The sequence below is a fragment of the Apis laboriosa genome, unplaced genomic scaffold, assembly GCF_014066325.1.
Source record: "Apis laboriosa isolate Shangri-la unplaced genomic scaffold, ASM1406632v1 scaffold112_cov148, whole genome shotgun sequence".
NCBI classification, from domain to species: domain Eukaryota; kingdom Metazoa; phylum Arthropoda; class Insecta; order Hymenoptera; family Apidae; genus Apis; species Apis laboriosa.
Genome location: NW_025220865.1, coordinates 5,028,657 through 5,052,068, shown reverse-complemented (window position 1 = coordinate 5,052,068; position 23,412 = coordinate 5,028,657). Strand labels below are relative to the sequence as shown.

At 33.7% G+C, this 23,412-nt stretch overlaps 1 protein-coding gene across 16 annotated transcripts in view; it reads right to left on the bottom strand.

Moving 5' to 3' along the window:
• Positions 1 to 380: 380 nt before the first annotated feature.
• Positions 381 to 23,412, bottom strand: part of LOC122714451 (CUGBP Elav-like family member 2) — a 506,303-nt gene continuing 483,271 nt past the window's right edge. For 9 of the 16 annotated variants that reach the window (XM_043935847.1, XM_043935864.1, XM_043935839.1 and 6 more), the window contains 10 exons: positions 17,050 to 17,255; positions 14,075 to 14,203; positions 12,844 to 13,117; positions 11,293 to 11,385; positions 10,223 to 10,264; positions 9,145 to 9,174; positions 7,600 to 7,722; positions 6,211 to 6,441; positions 5,670 to 5,820; positions 381 to 2,569 (listed from right to left, as the gene is read on the bottom strand). In XM_043935847.1, coding sequence (XP_043791782.1) covers positions 5,693 to 5,820; positions 6,211 to 6,441; positions 7,600 to 7,722; positions 9,145 to 9,174; positions 10,223 to 10,264; positions 11,293 to 11,385; positions 12,844 to 13,117; positions 14,075 to 14,203; positions 17,050 to 17,255 — 1,256 coding nt within the window. In that variant the 3' untranslated portion in view covers positions 381 to 2,569; positions 5,670 to 5,692. The remainder of the gene's footprint in view (positions 2,570 to 5,669; positions 5,821 to 6,210; positions 6,442 to 7,599; positions 7,723 to 9,144; positions 9,175 to 10,222; positions 10,265 to 11,292; positions 11,386 to 12,843; positions 13,118 to 14,074; positions 14,204 to 17,049; positions 17,256 to 23,412) is intronic. The other 7 variants (XM_043935794.1, XM_043935812.1, XM_043935804.1 and 4 more) reach the window with 7 other exon arrangements.

Below are 23,412 nucleotides of genomic sequence, written 5' to 3'. Positions count from 1 at the left end.
TAAAATATAAAAATCTTTCATAAATTGGCGATAAAAAAAAAATGTAAGGAACACGCAGATTGATTTAACTTTATACGAAAATTATCCAACTATCATTTCTGGACTCTCCAATATCTTATTTGTCTTTTTTTTTTTTTTTTCTTACTTTTTCATGAAATCGTATACCTTTTCAAGAATACAGTGAAATTAAGTACTTTACAATGACATCGATGAGTTAATCTTGCATCAGTAACGACCTAAATGTCCTTATATTGAAGTTCTAAACCTCAAAAGATCAATTAAAACTTATAATTCTTAATAGAAGATCCTGATCACTTCTACATCGTTTCGAAAAACTTAAATACTACGTAGATAAAAACAAAGTTAACAAAATACAAATATTTTCTCTTAGATGTTTCGTAAAATCATTTATATTTGTCATATAATGTAACAAAAATGGTTACTGACTCAAGATTAATTCGTATAATCATGTGATCGGCCACGTGACTGTCGTATAATAATAATTGTAAAGATTTCTCAAATTTTCTCAAATGTTTCCAATTTTCTTCTTTTTTCTTCTCATAATGTACTGAAACGTACAAATTTCGTTTACCCGTGGACACGTATAATTTATCTACAGGTTCGAACACAACAGAAAACAATTAAAAATCATGAATCATAAGTACCTACTCGGTACGAGCGAAAGAAAGGGGGAGAGAAAGAAAAAAAGAAAGAAAATAAGAATGATGGCGTGCACGCTAGTGAAGTGTCACCTGATGAAAAATTTTGTTTGCTTTTTCCTTTCTTTCCTGTAATTTAGTTTAATTCGAAATTTTCCATCATTTTAAGTTCCTCATGCCACGCTTATTTCTATCATACACACGTTAAAAAGCGATCCTAGTCCAATCCTATGTACGGTACAACGTTATCACAAAGTCATTAAAAAATGCTACTTATGTATCGTTTTTCCCTACACTTCGTTTTGTCTCCTTGTTCCAGTTTTGTCTTTTTTTTGTTTTTGGTTCTTTTTTTTGGTAATCTTTACACCATTATATTATTTTAATTTACAACAGTTAATCGGACTCTGACCATTTCGCTCGGTCCACATATTCTTTTATTTTCGTTCTAGCGTTTAGTTTGCATTCACTTCGTTTTATTATTTTTTTTTTTCAATGATTTTGTTTCAATGGTTTTCCATTTTCTACACACACTTTTTTTCCTATTATTTATTCGATTAGAGCCGGCACTATAATAATTAGTGCGTATCTTTTTTTTTTTATCTACATATGAACAGGCGATTCGCGACGCTGACAGCGATCCCGAAAGTGAGCCGATATAATCGATTCTCAGTCGATAAGTGAACGCATGCGCGATAGTATTCTCGTATAATACATACAAGGTACTTATACAAGTTTCGTCTTATGGAACGAGCATACTTTTGTTCCTTATTATTTTTTCTTTCCTTTTAACGGCTAGTTAGTGATTGTACGCAAATATTTCTTACACTAAAGGTCCACAAATAATTTATTGCGATCTAAAATTGATTCGTTTCTATATTTCTTTTTCGTTCGTTTATTTCGAATCGCTTGTAAATTAAGCGACTGAAAGATCGCGGTAACTATATTCTATTGTAACGAACTCTTTTCTTTTTATAGTGTTTCAATCAGCTTTAGACCGCACAGCTCGCGCATACGCACATTTTCGTACATACACATGCACAGATATATGGGTATGCATCGTTCGAATATGCTATATAATATATATATACACACATACAGAGAAACAGAGAGATAAGGTAGCGTGTGTTACAGTTCAGCCCAAGGAACATAAAAACATAGTGCTCGATCGGTGGTGCTCCGGTTTCCGCTTCGCTACTCTTTACACACTGAACGATGATATCGCCGTTTTCCTGGTCTCTCTCGAATTTTTAAATGCGAGATCGAGCGTTTATTTTTCCCACGACGATTCCTCGTTCCGATTCCGTTTCCGCACCTCGATTAATTTCGCACCGACTTGGTCCATAGTTATAAAAGTTGATTGATGACCATTGAGGACTCTTCTCTTTCTTTCTCTTTTAATATCGTTTTCTATTTACGAAGCAGAGCGTTCACGGAGTAACGCACCACGATTGACAATCAGTGTGCTGCCATCTATCCTCGGTTAAATGTGGAACAGACCAAGCAGTGGCGACCATACGCGGAAACGGTGCGCGTGTACGCGAAATAAAACATGGAGGTAGCTCGTAGGTGGATGGATTCGTTCGAGGAGTGTTGTCTTTTTTTTCTCGTTTTTTCTTCGAGGATGGTCATGTGAGGAAAAAATTAGGAAGCATCATGATAATATATAATATATGTGTAGGAGTAGAGCGGGCAACCGCTTCTTACAAGAGGAGCGAGAGCGGGCAGATGTGTACAGGCACCGACAGACACAGAATGATTGATCAAGAGGCTGACCAAGGAGTCGTGACTAATCGACTGATCGACTAATCGATTGACCGATCGATCGAACGATTGACCGATTCGACTGACTGATACTGACATGGCACGGCGACTCCGATCGAGAACACGGTCACAACGTCACAGGCCACCTGCTGGCACACAAACAAACACACGGACAGGTTAGTCACCACCACACACCAGATATGTAGGATATATCCTGGGTAAACGTGCACGATGACGAAATCGATGGTCATCGAAACATTTCTTTTCAGAATTTATAACTTTTTCTTTCATAAGTGTTTTACTAATTTTTATTTTGCCGAAATATATATATATATATTATGATTCTGAGAATTAAAGAAATTTTTTCCCTTAACTTTCTTATTTTAAAAAATAAATCGATAGAAAGTGAATATTGAAAAGCAGTAAATTTGTGCACTGGGAAATGGTATTTCGCGAGATAAATGAATTGAATAAAAATATTATCGCAGGATTTTGCGAATATGACGTCAACGTGCATCGTATACACAGGTAGTATGCCGGTACGTCGTTCTTTAAATAAAGGAGCGACAAGGATCTATCTTATTAATTGTTTAACTTTATTATTTGATAAATCAGTTTTATTTATTTATTTATTTTTTCATATTTATTATATTATTCATTTTTATCATCATGATTCTTGTTGCTTCTTTCATACCATCATGGTTCATCGACAATTTCATTCTTCCCAAATATAAATTCACGATCAGGAAAGATATTTATGTAATTAAATATTTTATAACAATATTTTATGAGAAAGAAAATCGACAAACCATCATTGGCAATAATAGTGCTTGACGTCCGACGACATCCCAGAAAAAAAAAAAGAACACACGGCGATGTTAGTACTAACAACTAAAAAAGCGTCATAGCGTAAATTAACCATCAAACTTCGAGAATATTACTATCACGATAGAACGTTCTAAGTTCTGTGTGCCCTGTATAATTTGGAAAAAAAGAAAAAATAATAATAATAATAATAATAATAATAATAATAATAATAATAATAATAATAAGGGACTGAGTGTTGCGATTACAATAATAAAATATAGTGGCGTAATCAGATAATTAGAAAAATTAGTGAGGTAGACCATTTGCAGTTGTTTTCATTGGTACCTTGTGTCGGTAAGATAACAAACAAATAATTATCGACGAAATTACTGAAAAAAATATGTATATGTATGTATACATATATATATATATATATATATATATAGAGAAAGAGATATATAGAAATATATAAATATAACGTATATATACGTGTATATAAAACTAAGATTAAAATAGGAACGATAGAAGCAGATCTTTAAAAAAAATAGTAAAACAAACAAGTAAAAATAAGAACAACAACAATAAAAGTAAAGTTTAGTTAAACGTACGAAACTTAATGTTGCGTGAGAGAAAAAAAACTCAAAGCGAACTACTTGTACTCTCATATCCTGAGGAGAAGCTACAACTGAATTGGTTAGTGAAACTTCACGTTTACGTAATTTCCACTTTGTGCACAAAAGTTAGCACAGTAAGCTTGATTGGCAGCCGTTTGCAACGAAATGAACTTTGATTACACCACTGACGCGAGAAAAAGGGGGCTGGTGGGGCAGTATAAGGCTAGAAGGGCACCTTCAATATAACGGGCACCTTCAAGAAAATCGAAGGACGAGCGCAGTATATAAATATATAAGAATATTTAGGTCTCGTTTTGATGCGGCGCGATTAATGATTCACATTTTTATAATAATTTACATTTTATAAATAATTTTCATGATATGTTTATTCTGAAATTCTGTGCACGAAGAAATACGATATTCGATAAGATTTATTTTATGTATTTATGATTGTATTTGAGTATTTGAGTATTTGTCTAAAAATTTATTTGTAAAATTTATATAAAATTAATTATCAATTTTATTATATTTAAGAGAATAATACGATAGTTGCGCAATATAAAAAATTGTATATAAATATTTAAATATTTATATTAAGCGATAAAGACATTTTTTTTACACATAATGCAACATATTACGTAACATAGATATTTAATAGATAAGACGATACAGACAAAATTCCTTTAAAATCATTATTCTATTTTGTACAGTAATGTTTTAGATTAATCTATTTACTAATAAATGCAACTTTCGAATTTTTTAAAAATGAATATATTAAAATCAAAGATGCAGTTTTCTAATTTTTATCATCTAATAATAAATATCTATATGTATTTTCTCCGTGTACAGAATCAGTGATGATAATATGTACACACTTAGAAAGTTGTCGGCCAAGAAATCGAACATGTATTAGAAAAAGTTGTTACATGCTAATAATGAACACATATGTTGAAATATCTTTATCAATTTTATAAAACATTATAAAAGAAAGAAGCAAAATAGAAATAAGAAGAAAATGATAAAAATTATTTATCACCGGCAAAAAAAGCGAAACCAAAATATTCAGAAGTCACTATTGCGTTTAATAAACAGCAAAGTTTTTTTATTTCACTTGTAAGTGATCCTGTCATAATACGAGGTATCGATTTCGAAGAACGACACGATTAAAAAAACACGTATATCACGAGAAATACAGATATACAACAGTCAAACAAACGAGAAGAAAAGATAGGTATAATCTTCTGGATATAAGATTACCAGAATACACGTAGGTAATATGGACGGACTCTGACAAGTAAGAGAAAGTTGAACTTTCGAGAAAACTAGTTCTCGTTTGAAGTATGATAGAACGTTTTCAAAAACAAAATATATATATACATATACATATACATATATATATATATATATATAGAACGTTCTCCCTAATTACTTCATATTCTTTGGAAAACAGCATTGACGATATAGTAAGTCTTCAACATTATCACAGCCTCGTTTCAAAATATAACTTTAAATATCTAAAATTTCAAACGAAAATTCCTCTCCTCTAAAAAAAAAAAAAAAAGAAGAAGAACACTATCATAAATTATTTCTTCGACCTTCACAGAAAATATTGCTTGACTAGAAACGATTGCAAGCAACGCCTGCTAAATACTTTGGTCGGATGAAGAGAGCTAATTCTATCTATCCAGACCGAAGAACATCAATGATGATCGACGTCGAGAGATATATTGAATGTGTAAACAATTTTTTTTTTTGTTGTTTTTTTTGATTAAGGACACCAAGGTCGTTGATTTCGAGCCGTGGTATCCGAGAAGTCCTTGGTATCTACCTACGAACGGTGGACGATGTCGGCTAGTAGGGTTTCGATGCGTCCTTGGATCGTTTCAGTTGGACCTTCAGCCGCTTCATGCCGATCTGGAAGCCGTTCATCGCTTGGATCGCTGCTTGTGCGCTCGCCACGTTGTCATACGACACGAAGCCTGTAAATTATTATTGTATTTTGAAAGGTATTAACTTAAACGCGAATTTAAACATTTCGTTTATTTATCGCAAATGTATTAATATAAATGATAAGTATAAATCATTTTCATCATTTTTTTTTTTTTTTTTACTTTTACTTTTAAATAACTTGTATCACTTGTATAAATGTGATGCTTTAATTCTATGAGATCCGTAATATTGACTATTATGTTAGGGATCACTAGATCTAGTGATATTTTATTTTTCAGATTGCCCAAATTTTTCTTTCGCAAATTTCGTATATAAATAGAAACATAAATGTGTGGTCGATTACTAATCACAATTCAAATATTATTTGATACAAATAAAGGCACGTTAAACGAGTAATACATCGGAGAATATTGTCTTACCAAAACATTTACTCAATTGCGTCTGCTTATCGATGAAAACCTTCGCCGAGATGACATTTCCAAATGGCAGAAACGTTGAGACAAGGTCAGTATCGCTGAACTCCTGCGGTAGATGATATATAAATAAATTGCAACCCTCTGGACCCTCTATCTGCTTATCCGTGTTAGTGAATTTCGCCTTTTGAGCCGCCGCCGCCGCCGCCGCCGCCGCCGCTGTAAACGCGGGAAATCCTGAAACCAGAAAATTCGTTATCATCGATTTTCTTATTCCTTCATCGATTCAACTACATATTGTGTTTCTTCACACCCCACGAGATTCGCACTTTGATTACCGCGATTATTGACTCGATTACGGTTCCCAATTATCGGAGATACAACATGAAGTTAATTATTGGCTCGATTGCGGGTTTGAATTATTGGTTGATTTTTGGTTGGATTACGGTTTTAGATTATTGAAGATACAAAATGGTTGGTTATCGGAATCGTGTTGTAGCATCGGTTTATCGAGAATGTTAGATATATCGAATAATTGATTAAATAATAATAGATAAAAGTTATTTGTGAAACGATTAAAACGAATAACGAATAGCTTTTTAATTGATTATTAAGTTTGGATTATTATTAATTTGAATTCTTCCCCCCCCTCCTCCCTTCCTATTTTTTATTTAGATGAAATTGTTTCCTATTATCATTCGTATTATCATGAGTTTAAGAAAAAATATATTAAAACATATTACTTGATATCATTCCATATATTATATTTATCATCTTCATTTTAAATATCGAAATTTGCACCATCAACTTTTTTGCATGTTCAATAATACAATTATTTTTTCATTGATTACTTCATCAAATATTTTCCAAAAATTTAAAAAATACATCTTTAAAATCCTTTTTTCTATCCTTCAACAAAATTGCGTATCTTGTGAGCTGGACTTTATTTTATACAGTGGCGACCGTATGCTTACGTATGCAACACGTATCTCAAACTCGCAATTAATATTTAACTCAATATTTTCATTAAATTATTATAACTCGTATAGAAAATTGCACGTAAGCATATTATCAATCCCTGTAAATTTCGATAACGTGCAAATTAATCACAGATAATAGCACAGTCCCATCGCATATAACTAAAGGAAGGTTCAGGCATTCCACTGTTTAGTTACTCACTATGTAATTCTTTCTTTTCCACGGTCACCGTCGTCTTTCCAATGAGAGCTTTAAGGCGCACAGTTACACGTTAGAACAAATACATTTTTTCACACAGCCATGAGTGCAAGTTTTAAACAATACTATTTTCACCATATTAAAAATCAAGAGTACATTCTGATCTGAGAGTGAGAAAAAAGAAAAACAAGCATTTTTTGAGAAAATATATCCTCTTACCTGCGTACTGTTGTAAGCTCGAGTAGGCGTTGCTCAAAGAGTCCTGCAACCCGTTCAAAGGTGTCCCCGTTAAGGAATTGAGCGCTAGGGACGTGACAGGACTTAGACTACCTCCGGTGGACCCTTCAAAATCGAAACCAAATCGATTAGATAAGTTTTCCTTTCATTTTTTTTTTTTTTATTCGTTCAAATTTCTACAATAGCGCCCAATCGCAAAATAATCGTTCAAATTCCCATTTTTCTCTTTTTTGTTTTGTTTTGTTTTGTCTTCTTTTTTTTTTTTTTTTTTTTTGAAAATATAATTCCGTAATCTGCATGCATCATGCTGTAATACTGACATAAAAAGAACAAAAAAAAAAAAAAGTAGCTCTGATGACCGTCATAAGTATATTATTATGTTTGTTAATTGTGTGAATGCGTGTTTTGTGTAATTACTAGAAGCAATTTGTATATACAAATATTCTCTGTAGAATTAATTATTAATTTAGAATAATTTTTAATCTTTTAGTTATCTTGAAGGTGCTTTGAAAAAAAAAAAAAAACGATATTTTGTATAATACAATATTTCAACGTGCAAATTACATAAGTATATTATTCGTTTATATAATAATAATTGTTAATTGCAGAAAGCTATTATATACACGATGTAGTATTAAATGTATGATGTGTGTAAAGAGAATAATATTTATCAAAAGAAGATAATTTTTTATATATTTATGATATTGTATAAATGCAATATATTTTGAAATAGAAATTTCATAAAATTGTGCAAATGAGTTCTGAAACTTATGAACTTATACCCCCTCAATGATTGGACACATATAATTATCGATAATTAAATCGATCGATAAATGAAACATCACTTCTAATATCATTAATATCACCGAACGTATCGACAAATTGGTTACATACTTAAAATACTCTATATAAAGCGTAACTCGGAGCTCACCTATAAATGGACATTTTCAAACACAAGTATCGCGAAGGACTATACTATTTTTCGTTGTGACACCCCTCTATTATTATACCATCGAATATTACGAAACGGCACACACGAATTAAAGCTTAATCGAAACATATCGGACAAATATTGGGTGAGCTTCGTTCCATCGATTAAACAGCCAACAGTAATTACAAATCTAATTAGTGAATGAAGATAGGTATAGGAAAGGGAGATGATCGTATACAAAATACTTTAGAATTATATGTGTCAATCAAGCAGATAGAGATAATGAAGGATATTATATTTTCTTTAATGAATATGTATAAATAGAATATGTATAAATATATAATTAAAATTATAACTTCACATTTACATATCTTGTAATAATGGAAATTAATGATTTTACTTTTTAATAATATTTTGTTTCAACGTTATACTTTTTGGATCATTTTCTGCTTGTTTGGTTGAAAAAATTCTAAAACACTTTGAAAAAGGGAGATGGTAAAATAATAAAGAAGTGAACGAAGGAATGGAGGAGCAAGTTTCAACAAACGAGCCGATAAAGGCATGATATGTATACAGTTTTAATGGTCTCTTCTCACCTGTGTTTCCGCTCTTTCCAAGAAGGACAGCTACGCACGAAAAAAAAAATGTGCATATTAAAACGCTGACGTGCGTTCATATAAAAAGAAGAACAAAAAAAGAGGAGAAGAGATGAGTACACGAGTGTAAAGGATCGAAGAAAATGGATGAAGAAAATCTCTGTAATTTTTTAACAAATGCATCAGGCGATTTTTTATTATTGATTCGCAAAAACTTATCGATTTTCAAACAAATTAATTTATTACATATTCATAATTATGTAAAAAAAAAAAAAATCTAAGAAATAATTATTATCATTTGAACGAATATTTAAAAAAAAATTTTAATAACAATCATAAACAATATAAAAAAATTTAAAATTGAAAATATTATACAAGAATTTAATGGAACAGGATTAATCAATTTTATTGAGATCCTCATTTTGCTGTCCTTCGGACAAAGTAATCGTCTGATGCATTTGCGGAAACGAGGAAATGCGGAGGATCCGGTAACATTGAAGTTAAGAGGTTCTCTGAGAGAAAAGAGGTGAAATGCGAGGGAATGGTGATATATATATACGATGGAACGTGATACGTTTATGTATGCGTGCACACAGTGGCCATATAAATGTATGAAAACTAATACAGTCAATTGAAAAGTATACTGAATTCCCTTTATCATCCTTTATCTTCTTCCTCTTCATTTTCATTGCATAAAATTAATTTTATCCTACAAAATATTAATTATTTTTTTTTTTTATACTAACGATATAATAAAAAATATATTATTTAAAGTAAAGACATGGCAATATAATAAAATCATTTTCATAGAATCATATATGGCCAACAATGTACGATAATAAATCGCCATCATGTGTCTAGAGTACCGTGGGGGCGCCACCGTACAAGACCGTGTAAGATCCAATAGTCGTAACGCATCCGCTATATATATATATGTATATTTTGTTTTTTTTCGTTCAAGCGGATCAATTGTGATGTAAATCTAACCGTGATTAACACGAGGAAGTTAGAGTGTCGCGAACGATGCCGAGATTAATTTAGTAATTGTTAATACTATACCAGGCAATGCGACACGTACATAGCGACATACCTGCTGTCGAATTCGCCAGTCCGCTTAACGCTGAAACACAGAACACGTTCACGATATTAACAAGCGGAGTTAGTAACGTGTTTACATATTCAGCACGTATAAACTTGGAAATTTATTTTAGCCGATAACTCAACGTACGAAATAAAATATTCGTCGTGCGATATCATTGTTATTGCGATTACTTTGGCGTGCTTGGAGCGATCGACCTCGATCGCGGTTAACGATAGATAGACACGGAAGTATATATATATATATAAATGTATAATAATAAGTGACAAGAAGAAGACTGAAGGAATCGCGTTAATTTAACGAGGATGTAAATAATTCGTTTTACAAATATATAAATACAAACGATTTTTTAAATTTACGATTTAACTGGAATAACTTTTGATTTTTGATTTTACGTTATTTTTTAATTTAATTTATTAATTACAATATAAAATTAGTAGTATCCATGCTCGAATCGTGATCGATATATATGATTTTCTATTATTTGTAATTTATTTTTCTAATTACAAATTACATTATTATTGGATTCACAGAAATTTTTAATATAACTATTCCGGCAAAAAGCTATTCCAGATTTGTTAATACAAACAAAAAAGAAAAAACAAACTTACTTTTTAACTCTCCATATTTTACAACGTACACTTAAAATTCTCGATACAAATAAATCACATAAATAAATAAATAATATACATACACATATTTTAAACGATCTATGAAATGAAACAGATTATCTAATTAATAGCTACCAGATTAATCAACATCGCGCAAAATTATGTCAAATATTCCACCAATACTATTTAATAACAAAAATATTCATCCTCGTTTTTCATCATGCTGTTATTTTTTTTTAAATTTAATATTTATTATTTCATGTAATCTTTCATTCATGTTTTCTCTTATTTTCTCTTCTTTTTCTTATTGTTTTATAGTATTAAGGAACATGGACAAACACAATTGATAATAATAATGAAAATAAATAATAAATTAAATTTCAACGTTACCGCGTCTCTATAATTATGTGCTTGATGGAAGTTTCTTGTTTTACTCACTGTTTGGCGACACTTGAAGGTTGCCGTTTCCGCCTGTCATGGCAGCCAGGGTAACCAGGTTTTGCATACTCATCGGCGATACTCCCGCATTTGCTGCAACGTGCATAATCCAACACAGACGGAATAATTAGATGGTAAAATTATATACGTGTAAAGTGATAACGCGACTCGATATTTCGTTATGTAATTTCTTATAATAACAATTCCACTTGTCCAGAAAATTGTTTCGTCCTACGTTCCTAATATTTTGATGGACAACAGACAAAAGAACAACACAAAAGAAAAGAAAATTAAATTTTAAAAATAAAAATAAAAATTTATCACGATAAAATATGGTCTGTTTTAATAATACAAGTTTAATTTGAATTTATAATTAAGATATAATTATGGATCATCATAGAAACTTGTAAATAAATTTTTCTTATAAACAATGAGTTAAATTGAAAATTATTAAAAAAGACAATATAAATTGTCTTATGAATAATGATTAATAAATTGCACAGCGAATCGCGTAATCTTTTTTTGTGTTTGCTAATAATAATCCAGTTAATAATAGAAGAAAATTATTTTGCATTGTGCTAACAAAAATTTTCAAAAAAAAGTTCTCAATAGCTAATGCATTTATGCTAATGCTTAATGACATGCAAATTCTACTATGTTGACGAATAATCGTAGATTTTTCAACAAAATAGACGATAAACACACGCGTTTTAACACGAATGCTAATGATAGGTATCTATCACTATATTGGCGTACTTCTCGACCTCGTTAAATGCACAATTTTATTATCGCGAAGACAACCGAGGTAAAATGAAATACGGGATGATTAAACATGGCCGCACGCGAAACTTACGAAATAGTAGCTCGATAATTTACAAGCGGCGGGCTGACAAGTGCGTATCGAGCGATAAAGAGCTACTTTCAACAACTGGACAATGGATGATGAATGTTGATTTAACGTTAAGTAGGTATACATGAAAAAGGACGATGGTACGGGTTGTATAAATTACGACTGCAACGTTTGTTCACGAGTTGGCAAATTTGTGAGAATCGTAGGAACGCGAAAAAATCATAGGAATGTGAATCTTTGTTTGCTATGAAGTATGTTTGTATGAAGTTCGGTGAAGAAATCTAATAGGTATTTACTTTGTAATTCTGAAAAATAAAAATATCTCGATTTCATTTGTACTTCTCATATTTAAAACATTTTTCTTGGACATTTCGTAATGTTTAATTACGACAATTTAACGGAAAATAATGTTACACATAATATATTAAATAAATGTAATCGAAATAAATTTACAAAAATAAAGTATTATTTATTCGTTATAAATTGACAGCTTGAGATCGATCGTGATATTAAGATTACTAAAAAACTCTAAGCTTGTTTTATCTTTGCCAATAACGATTCACGAATATATATCCGTGACGAATGGATGAACATATAATAAATAAATTACAGTAATAAATTAAGATAAATAAAAAGCAAAGGAAAACGAGAGGAGGGTAAAAACGGTACGAAAATAAAAGATAAAGCAAATCGACACCAACCATACTCACCGGCGGTGTTACTCAAAGACGCGAGCGTCGCCAATCCCTGCAGATTCGCAGGGTTGATTTCCGGCGGACTCGGTACGGCTGGCGCGGCCGCATGCGCAGGAGTTGCTGCGCCGAGACCGAGGTGCTGTTGGAGCAACAATTGATGCTGTACGCTCGACAGTGCGCTTGCGCCAGCACCTGCCGCAACTGGAGTCGCGGCGCTTGTTGTCGCCTGAAGTTGTTGCAACAGCTGCAGCGAGGCGGGAGCCAAAGCTGGCGTATCGTTCTGCAAGCAGACACAATTTTCGATGAATAAGGTGTTTTCATCCTTCTTCTTTTAAACGTCATTAATGTTTGTGGAATGATACCACGCGTTAAGTTGTTCGATAATATTAATAGTTTAGGTTAATGGATTCTCGACATATAAATTTTGAAATATAAGATTTTTTCGAATTGTGGAATTAATCAATTTATCGAAATAATAGAAATAATATACATTCAAATGGTTATGTCTTTGATTGAGTTATATTTGTGAATAATGGATACCATTTATCTCGAAGCAATGTTTGTGCGCTAAATTCGACTTAATACTATTCCATGCTATGCCGTGACTTTCCATTCAGATCGCGTGTATTTACTCATCAATGCTGTTACTTGTTCTATATACATTACAAAACGTTGGCTGGCTGAATGGAAATTCTAGCAAAAACTTTTCCATCGAAAACAGTCCATGTGATAAATATATTAACTAAATAGCTAAATTAATACATATACATGTACAAAGTATATGATTTTAATACAATATTTAAAATATTTTTCAAATATTTTCAGATGATTTGATATAAAAATATTTTGGACAAAAGTCTTCGATTTATTATATATTTTGATTTTTCTAATTTTGGATCGTTTCAATTGCAAATTGAGACGAAATTTAAATTATAAGAAAAATTAAAATATTTTCTGCATTCGAGAATTATATTTATACGTCAAAAATAATATTATAATTGGTTTCAGGTATATAAGATTCGCATCAAGAAATTATACGTTCTATATCAGGTTTTATCATATAATTTCGTCCTTTTTCGTATGGACACGAAATGCTTTTTGATTCACGTAAAGTCTACGCGCGTAATTTGAAAGATTCTAGGGAAATAAATTTACGAGAAAGTATTTCATTCTCGATGCAAATGGGCTCTTTGATATCGAGTAAAAAGGTCGGTTATGAAATATTAAAGGTACAGACGGTCAGGTAATGCGGCGCCATATTGACTCCTGCTATATTCCAAAGATTCGTCTGAAGTTGTTGCATCCTCTTCTGGTCCTTTTCCTTCTGCGTATCTGCAAATTTCACAACCAGCGGCGACGAGCATCCCTAAGAAGAAGAAAAAAAAAAAATAAATAAAGTATGATAAATATATACATCTTTAATATGAAGATTATATAGACTCTACATTAGAAATAATTAAATTTCCTTAATTGTTTGATTAAATAATAGATTCATTTATATTTATATTTATCAATATGATTTAATTCTGTGTGATTAAATTTGGAAAAAGTATGCTGTATAAATATTTGAAATAATTATCGTGCAAATTATTTTGATTAGATATTATAAAAAATTTTGGAAAAAAACTACATATTAAGAATTTTTATTGAGAAAACAATATTTGATAGATCAATATCATTTAAAATTACAAAAAATATATTTCAGATTTCAAAGTATATTTCTTATGGAACAAACTATATATTATCTATTATTAGATTGAATTGAACGACAAACAGAAATAGTAGATAATAATCTCGTCTAAAATAACATGAATTTCTTTGAGGTCGCGGGTATTTTCAAACCAGTATTATTATAATTAGCGATTACCCTTCAGTTAATGATCTCCAACATAACTCACCTAATTCATAATCAGTAATATCATTTAGGGTATGAATGTGAGTGTTTGAATATGAATAGATGCCAGTCGTGTTCACCAGGCGAACTAATGAGACTAATTGCCCCTAATTTTGGGACCACTATCGAAGTCACTAGTTACGAATGTACGCATATAGAGAAAAGGAGGAAGCGAGAGGAAAATAGAAATTAGAGTAGATCTATAATCAGAGTAGAGTGAGGACGAGAATATTTATATCATCAAATTTCGAATGTTTTTTACTTACAATTTTTAAAATCTCAAATATTAAAATCCTTAGAAAGAAAAAAAAAAACACCCATAATATTTTCAAACTAATTCTCTTGCTACACCTCACAAAAGATCAACGTTTATAACATATAATCACGAAACTTGCAATTTGATTTTTATTTTAAAAAATTATCTTAACTTAAATGAAAACACAGTCGAGGTATCTTCACAAAGATATCGCTCACATTCGTCATTATCATATGAACTCGTATTTGTCACAGACATTTGTAAAAGGATTAATAAGATTTATCTTATTAAGGAAGGCGAATAATAGAACGAGGACAGAGAAGAGAATTATTGCGACGAATCACGTCACGGATGATCGTTCCACGAAGCCATAATAATTAATAACGATCCTTTAGATATATGTATATGACGTATAGTTCCTTTGAATCGCTCGTGTAAAGGGGAATACGAGATACGAGGCTGTTTACGTGGGTAATAGGAAGCACGAAATCGTGCCAGTTAAGTCGACCACGACGAGTAAGCACGACGACGAGCCCGCAGCTGGAAATATTCATGATATCAAAATGGAATTGCTGTCGTAGCCGCGTGCCTTGGCACGATTCTCTTTCTTCATCGGTCGAAACAAGGCTTCGGTATGGTTTTGTGAATACTGTTGGAGTGTATTACGAGGTTGGGAAGAAGAAACAATTTCGTAGAGTGTGCGTGTAAACTTCGATTCGAAGGGTGAGTACACCCGCCATTATGGCAGCATCGTATTATTGCTCGATACTTCCCTCGAATTGAAACTTTTATCGCGAGCCGAACGGAGAGGCGTTAATCGATTATTGGAAATATATGGTCGTTATATCGTATTTTTCGATATATAAATAATCGTATTTTTTTTTCTCTAGATATTTGTTAAATATTTATTGTTGCATAGCTCGATAAAGAGAGTTGGAGAAAATATTTTGCAACCCTGATAGTAAATTGTTACGTGGAATATGAAATTTGAATGTTGTGCATAGTATGAGATAAAAATAAAGAGAGGGAAAGAGAGAGAGAGAGATTATATTTTAATTTTGTGAAAGAATTTTTGTAATAGATCGACGTAAAAAATATTATTTTCAATTTCTCGTTTCATGGAAAATTTATCTTCGTGAATAATGAATATATATTCAACTTTTTATAATGTAATTTATAAAATTCGTGAAGTATATATTTTATAAAAATTAAATAAAAGTTAGTAATAATTAATTAATAATTAACTAATTTATAATTTTTGAATATTGTTCCTCTAAGGAGGTATCGTGTTTCTCTTCTTTATTGCACCTTTAGTGTGTCTTTACCGAAGTGTGTAACTTGTCCTACGCTCCATGATCGATGAAACTTTAGCAAGGATGCAAAGTTTCTTTCAGCCTCTACATTGTCAGGCGCATCAGTTTCACGAAAATTAATTTTCGATAACAATTAACCGGGAATAACTGAATTTGTTAAAAATTTAATTTAGTTACAATATAAATATTTTCTGCGGAAAATTGAATTTTAATAATATATTTTCCCTCGTATTGAATTATTTAGCTTTCTCAAAAAATTATATTCAACTAATTTAATTAAAATATATATATATATGTTCCGCACATTTCATTTAAAATGATCAAATAAATCTAATAAGAAAACTTTAATAACGAACAAAAATTTTTCCTACGAGTTGTAAAAAAATGTAAAAAAAAGAAAATATAATACTTTTTACATTTTATCGGTAATATAAGTTCCTATCTTATCTTCCGTGCATATCGAACTCTTTCTTTTTTTTTTTTTTTTTTTGAAAAATTTTCACTCAAAAGTTAAACAATTTCCATCGTTAATTAACATCACAAACGAAGAATCGGTACAATGAAAGTGAATTTCAAGGAATGTTATGAACGAATTGTTCTCCTCAATGGAGGGGTGGTAAGGTTTTAGTAACAAAAGTAAGTGGCATTGTTACGATCATTTTAAGGACAATTAGAACGAAAGAAGACATTGTGTGGTAAGAGTTAAGTAGCAGAGATAGTGGAAACAATTGTGTTTCAATTCCACTCACCTCCATCGTTTGCGAGTGATGAAGAGCTTTAATGGCGTTGATGGCGTATTGTTTACTAGCGAAGGTAACGAAGGCACAGGCTTTACTTTTTCCGGTGCTGTCCCTCAGCACCGAGCATTCCTCGATGGTTCCATAGACGCTGAACATGTTTCTAACGTCGTTCTCGGTAAACTTTTTGGACAGCATACCAACGAACAATTTACGTTCTGAAACAAAGAGTACGGGATATGGTTAATATACATTCATTGCTCGATTTCACTGAAAATAAGGAAATGAGAGAAAGAGAGAAAGAGAGAATGTGAAAATTTATTATTTATAATTATTTTTTTCGCCAAAAAATAATTTCGATTTTAAAGTGTCGTGAAATTACAATTAAAATGTAATCTCTTCAAGATAATTTATATCGTGTATCAAATCGTATTCCAAAATTTATCAAACATTTTACACAATTAAATATAAAAATTTTATAATAAAAAATTTTATAATAACAATGATAGCCCGTCATTCAAATAATTTAATAATAATCAAGTTAAATAATTTCTGAATATCCTAAGAGATCAAAAGATTATTGCTTTCTTCTTCGAAATTTTCTTCTAATTAAAGTAAGTTGGCGTGTTTCGTATTTATCGCGTCATTAGTGCGCATAATAGGCGTTTCACGTATCACACGGTCAGTCAACCACGCGCCATTTGAGGATGACAGGTGGCGAAGGGAGAGGCGGAACTGGTCCCAGTCAATATTTGTTTAGGACCAAGAGAAAAGCTCCGGCCGGAGAAAAGCCGCTTATGTAAATTCACCGTCGCATAGGGTTTCGTGCAACGACGCAAAGTAGCCGACTGCATCTCTGAATATATCTCCATCTATCCGCACCCCTCTTTCGCCTCTTTCCATCCTCGTCAACCCTTCCTTTCCACGATTCGCCATCCTTTCGTTCGATCAATCCTAATAGCGTATCCGTGCGAATTTTTCGAATCAACGAAATTATCTTCTCGATCGATATTTTTTTTTCTATCACTGGATTAATCTTCGTTTTGTTCAATATTTTTTCTTTTCTTCTTAGTTATTTAAAAAAAAAAAAATGTAACATATCGTGTGTCATTAAAAAAGAAACGAAAGTGGCGGAGAGCTCATAAATTTCTGAAGCTTTGAAAAAATTATTTCTTCAGAACCTGGCATACATTTTTTTTTTTTTTAATTATTACTTCCATCCAATCACAAAATCAATCCAAGAAAAGGATTTCCAAGGAATTGAGAACCCACATTCCCTCGATTTCTCAAGTAACCAATGCAAAAAGAAAAAAAAGCTGACACATTTCTTTTTTAATTACTTCATCCGTAATTGCAAGGTCTCAGAAAAATAAAAATTCACTATTACTTACGTTAATGAAAATATCTGGACAAAATCAATCCGAAAAAAGGATTTCCAAGGAATTGAGAACCACATTCCCTCGAATCGATTTCTCAAATGACCAATATAAAAAGAAAAAAAAAAAAACTGAACTTAGCGCACATTTCTTTTTTAATTACCATTTTCATCCATAATTTCAAGATCTCAGAAAAATAAAAATTCACCACTACTTACGTTAATGAAAATATCTGGACAAAATCAATCCGAGAAAAGGATTTCCAAGGAATTGAGAACCATTCCTTGCAAGTAATCAATACAAAAAAAAAAAAAAAAAAATATTTTCCACACAATAGGAATTCAATCAAGAAACTATCCGACTAATTCTTTAAACGGGGATGATCCTGAGGAAGGAGGGATACACAGACGATTGGCAAGATTTCAACGATTCGCAACAATTCTTTCGCGCGATCGATCCCCCTCCCCTCTGTTCCTCTCTCCATAGACCACCACCACCACCACCACCACCACCGCCATCTAAATCGATCACAGGTCCTCCCCCAAACCAAATTTTCGACATTCGTTAACAGTTCCTCCGTTCCTTGGTCGGCGTAACGAGCCGTGTTTCATCGAGGCGCGGCCTCCGCCACCACCACCCCTTCCCCCACGGTCAAAGGCTTGAACCAGGGCAAAAGAAATAATAAAATTGAAAATCAAGGGAAACGGTCAGCGGAAAGAGTCCAGAGAGAAAGGCAGAGAAAGAGAGAGAGAGAGAGATGGAACAGGGGGTGGTGGCGGATGGGAAACGAGAAGGGCGAGGGCTGGAAACCCCGCACATATTCGTCGATTGCGCCGCAAACTCGTCCCCTGTTAACGATTTAATTACTTTCGTAACCTAACCGGATACCGGACCTCGCCCCCTCCCGCATGCGTCGTATCAGATTTTCCATGGAGGCGAAGCTTCATGGAGATTGAACTTGTGCTGCTCCTCCTCCTCCTCCACCTCCGCAATTCGAGCCAGCCTGGATAGCCGCCGCCGCCGTTATCCAAGCCACGAATTATTTTCCACGAAAAAATTCCACGACCCTCGAGAGCTAGCCGCCCGTCCCCCCCTCCCCCCGTTCTCCCCCCCGCTTTTGCCCGCCCCGCAGCAAAACTGCGGCCTCCGCTGGAATGTTTATTAAATACCGAAGACGTTGAGGATCTTCCTTCCGTTTTCGGCCTCTGCCCCGAAATTCTGGAGCTGAAGGGAGGGGGAGGGTAGTAGAAGGGGGGCTTTATCTTCGTGGGAGGGGGTAGAAGAATGTATTGAGCACTCGAGCAGACAAATACGGGGGGAAGAGGAGGAGGAGAGGAGAGGAGAGGATGTGATAAGGTGAAGGAAGGTTTGGATATTGTTGGTTCAATTTAGGCACTCTGTTTTTAGTTCAGGGTGGAGGAGAGATTGCGCGAACCTGTTGAAGAGCAAGTTAAGTTGGCTCGTTGTAGAAATTTATTCTTCGTCCAATGGGATGTTCATATCGAAAGGATTTCGCGAAATAGTTCAAAGAAATGTATAAATATGGAACAATTGTTCATTTTACTCGTCGAATCCTTCGAAAAATAATTATTTTATCTGAAAGATAAATTTGTGCAAATTATCCGATCTATTATTGCTTAGTGATATCGAATTTATCTTGTATAGGTATTCATAAGATTTCGATTTCGAAAACAATTTCCAAATCTTTTCTTTGTCCTAACGATTAAAAAGCACAGGGAATAGCGCACAATTTTAGGAAAAAAAATAAATTTACAGCCCCCTCTCATCGAGCAAACAATTCGCAATTCCACATGCGGCGGCCATATTGAATCGTAAAGCGCATTAATACGCTTGTATCGCATTGCCGCCGCCGTATCGATTCAATTCTCCTTTCAATTGTTCAACGGATCCTTGAACAGCCATTTTCTCCGCATCGGGTCCATTCATTTTCCAATTAATTCGCCGCCCCCCCTCCCCTCTTCCACGTGTTTGCGAACGAAAACGACGCGCTATCCTATCCTATATTTTCTTGCCCCCTTCCCCCCTCCGATTTCCCGCTTTTCTCGTGGCCACGAGGCGAGCGTCCAAGCGCGAAACCCAGCAAATGTTTGTAAATCAATTTTACCCACTGTGCGCTCGTACACGAAATGTTTGTGCTCCCCTAATTAAATCCAGGATTCGCATTCGTGGGAATCGCGTCGAATAAATCGAAAAAGAGACCTACCTACCCCACCCCCCCCCTCCCCTTATTCGAAACCCGATCGAAAAATTATCAACCCTCTCCCTCTTCTCTGAGTAATTATATCCCCTCTTTCGCGTGGAAAGAGTATTCCGTGATTGGAGGAGGGAGGGAATATTGTAGTATTGAATATAGAATATTGTAAAGAGTATAGAATATTGTAGTATTTTCTCTCTTTCGTATCTTTTAATAGAGAACGAAAGTTGGGTGTTAAACTTATTATTATTTCTTTTTTTAATCGGGGAAAATTTTTCAATATTTTGAATATTATTGAATATGATATACGGAGGGATAAGATTTTTCGAAAAAGTTTCGAAAATAATCGGAATTATTATTTGTAAATAATAAGTATATTCGATACTTCGTGAGATCTATCTTTACTATTCGCTTTGGTGGAAAGAAATCTCGCAGATTCCATTGCTGTAATAGGTATGCAAGGATGATTGGTGTCAAAGTGTTTCTCCTATGCTCCCACATTTCCTTTTACATTTTTCACAATGGAATCTGAATTACGTATTTAATACACCACTCACGTCGTCAATTGGGGAAAAACAATTGATGATTATTCCCTTATTATATTCCCACCAGCAGAACGTTACAACGATTTCACGCAGTTGACCAAGATATCGAATGAGGGATATATCCAAGGAGCGATTAAACTGGACCGTTCTCCATGTCTGGGGGATGGAATGTTAGGAAAGATTGGATTTGCATTTACTCCTTGTTCCTCTTATTGCCGGGGAGAAGGGATCTGGAAATACTCTCTCCGCTCGGCTACAGTCTCTCTCCTTTGCCTCACAATGAGAATTAACTTTGTTAATTTAATTCCCGGCTTGGCCACGTTCAAACTAACCGAATTTCAGGCAGGGCTGAACTACCACCCCTCACCCCGCTGTTGCTAAGCAGCCCCCTCTTCCCACTCCCACTCCCCCCCCCCCCCGCCCTCACGGCTTACGGTGTAATATATATCTCTATATATGGCCGGTTCACCGATTATAGCGGGCAATTATGCACCGGGTCAAGTGGTCAGCGTTAAGCGCTTTGTCGACCGGGGATACGTAAGTAAGCGAAGAACTTGTGAAATTATTACTACTCTTTTTTAAAGTATAAAGATACAACGTGAGCTTCTAGCTGTTGTTGAGAAGATTAAGGAAGGGAACGACAGGATAAGGTGTAACGAACAGTGTGACTTTTTCGATTTTTATTATACGTAATGATCCTGAATAATACGACGATCATGGGTGAAAAGGGGAAGGGGGGTATGAAAAAATTTAAGTCGAATATCGTAGAAATATTGCTTGCAATTTTACGAAATTATTACTTTTTTCTTTTTTAATAAAAGTGAATAATTGAGAAGTAATTGTTAATTTTTGATCAATAAATAATAATTGCGATATAAAATTCGAAAATATGTAATAAATATCCGAGATATAGGATACGTCGTTATTTATTAAATAATGGATTATTGTTTTAAGCTCGATCTCTTTTATTATTAATAAAAGGGGAAATACAGAAATTGCAAAGATTTGATTTGAAGATTTGAAATCGAGGAGGCACGAAGAAAAGGCCGCGAATTTCGAACGTTCGGACTCGATTCTCGCGACGCGAGAATAAACAGGGAAAAATTATGGATGGAAATCGAATGAAAATCGGTCGGAGTTTCGCTGTATCGACGCGATTCTTCGACTCGATTCGCTCGTCGACGATTTGCCTCGCTTTGGACGCAGGTATGCGGCTCGTCATTAGTATGTCGCCAACAGTGGCCGCGCAGGAAGTGACGTCAAAGAGTGGCAGCGATTTATAGAGAGCCACGAATTCCGATTAGTGAAACGTTTCAGCTGGGGGCCGACGGCGTGACTGTAAATTTTCTTTTCATAAAGCTCGACGTGAGCGGAATCCCTTTTCTTTTTTTTTTTTTTTTTTCCCCTCCTTCTTCCTCTCCGAGCCAACCCCTCGCTTTCCCTTTTCATAAATTCAAATCGTTCTTCTCCCTCTTTCCTCTCCGCGAAATACACTTTTAAACTATCCGAGAAAACTCGAACATTTTCGAAACTTTTCCATTCGTATATTTGTACATTAATACAGAGATTATGTAGAAATAATTGTAGAAACAATTGTTAACAATATACATTGCAAAATTTTTAGTTTATAATCTTCGCTATTATATCTTTTTAAGAAAATAAGGAAAGAATATGCTCTCTCTCTCTACCTGTATCTAAAAAAACTGTTCAATTTCTTAATCGTTTTTACAAATTTTATTTTTTTCCGATCCTAATCGATTCGAAAAGATCAATTCATCTTTCGATCACTCGGTTTCTTGATGATTCTTCATATTTTTTTATTTTTCTTTAATCCATCCACAAAACTTATCGCTCCAAAAAAACACGAATCTCGCGAGAGAAAGAGAGAGAGAGAGAGAGAGAGAGAGAGATTGATTACGATTTTTCTCCACAAAGGAGAGACGATGGAACAGCAACATCTTGGAAGCGAGGCGATACGAAATCCGGCTGGAAGGCGGCGCCAAAGGTGAACTCGGCGTATTTCCACACGTCGTCGGTGGCCCGTATATCTATCCCGCGGAAAAACCGCCTCGATTCGCGAATATCTTTCCCGCGACGACGATCTCGCGCGGACGGATGGAAATGGGGCCAATAAATTTCCGGATTCCGACGAGGATCGTTCGCCATTTTTGATGAATAGTTACGGCCGTTGTTGTACTTGGGTTACAGGGGTTAAGCTTTCAAGTATTCAAAGGTACGA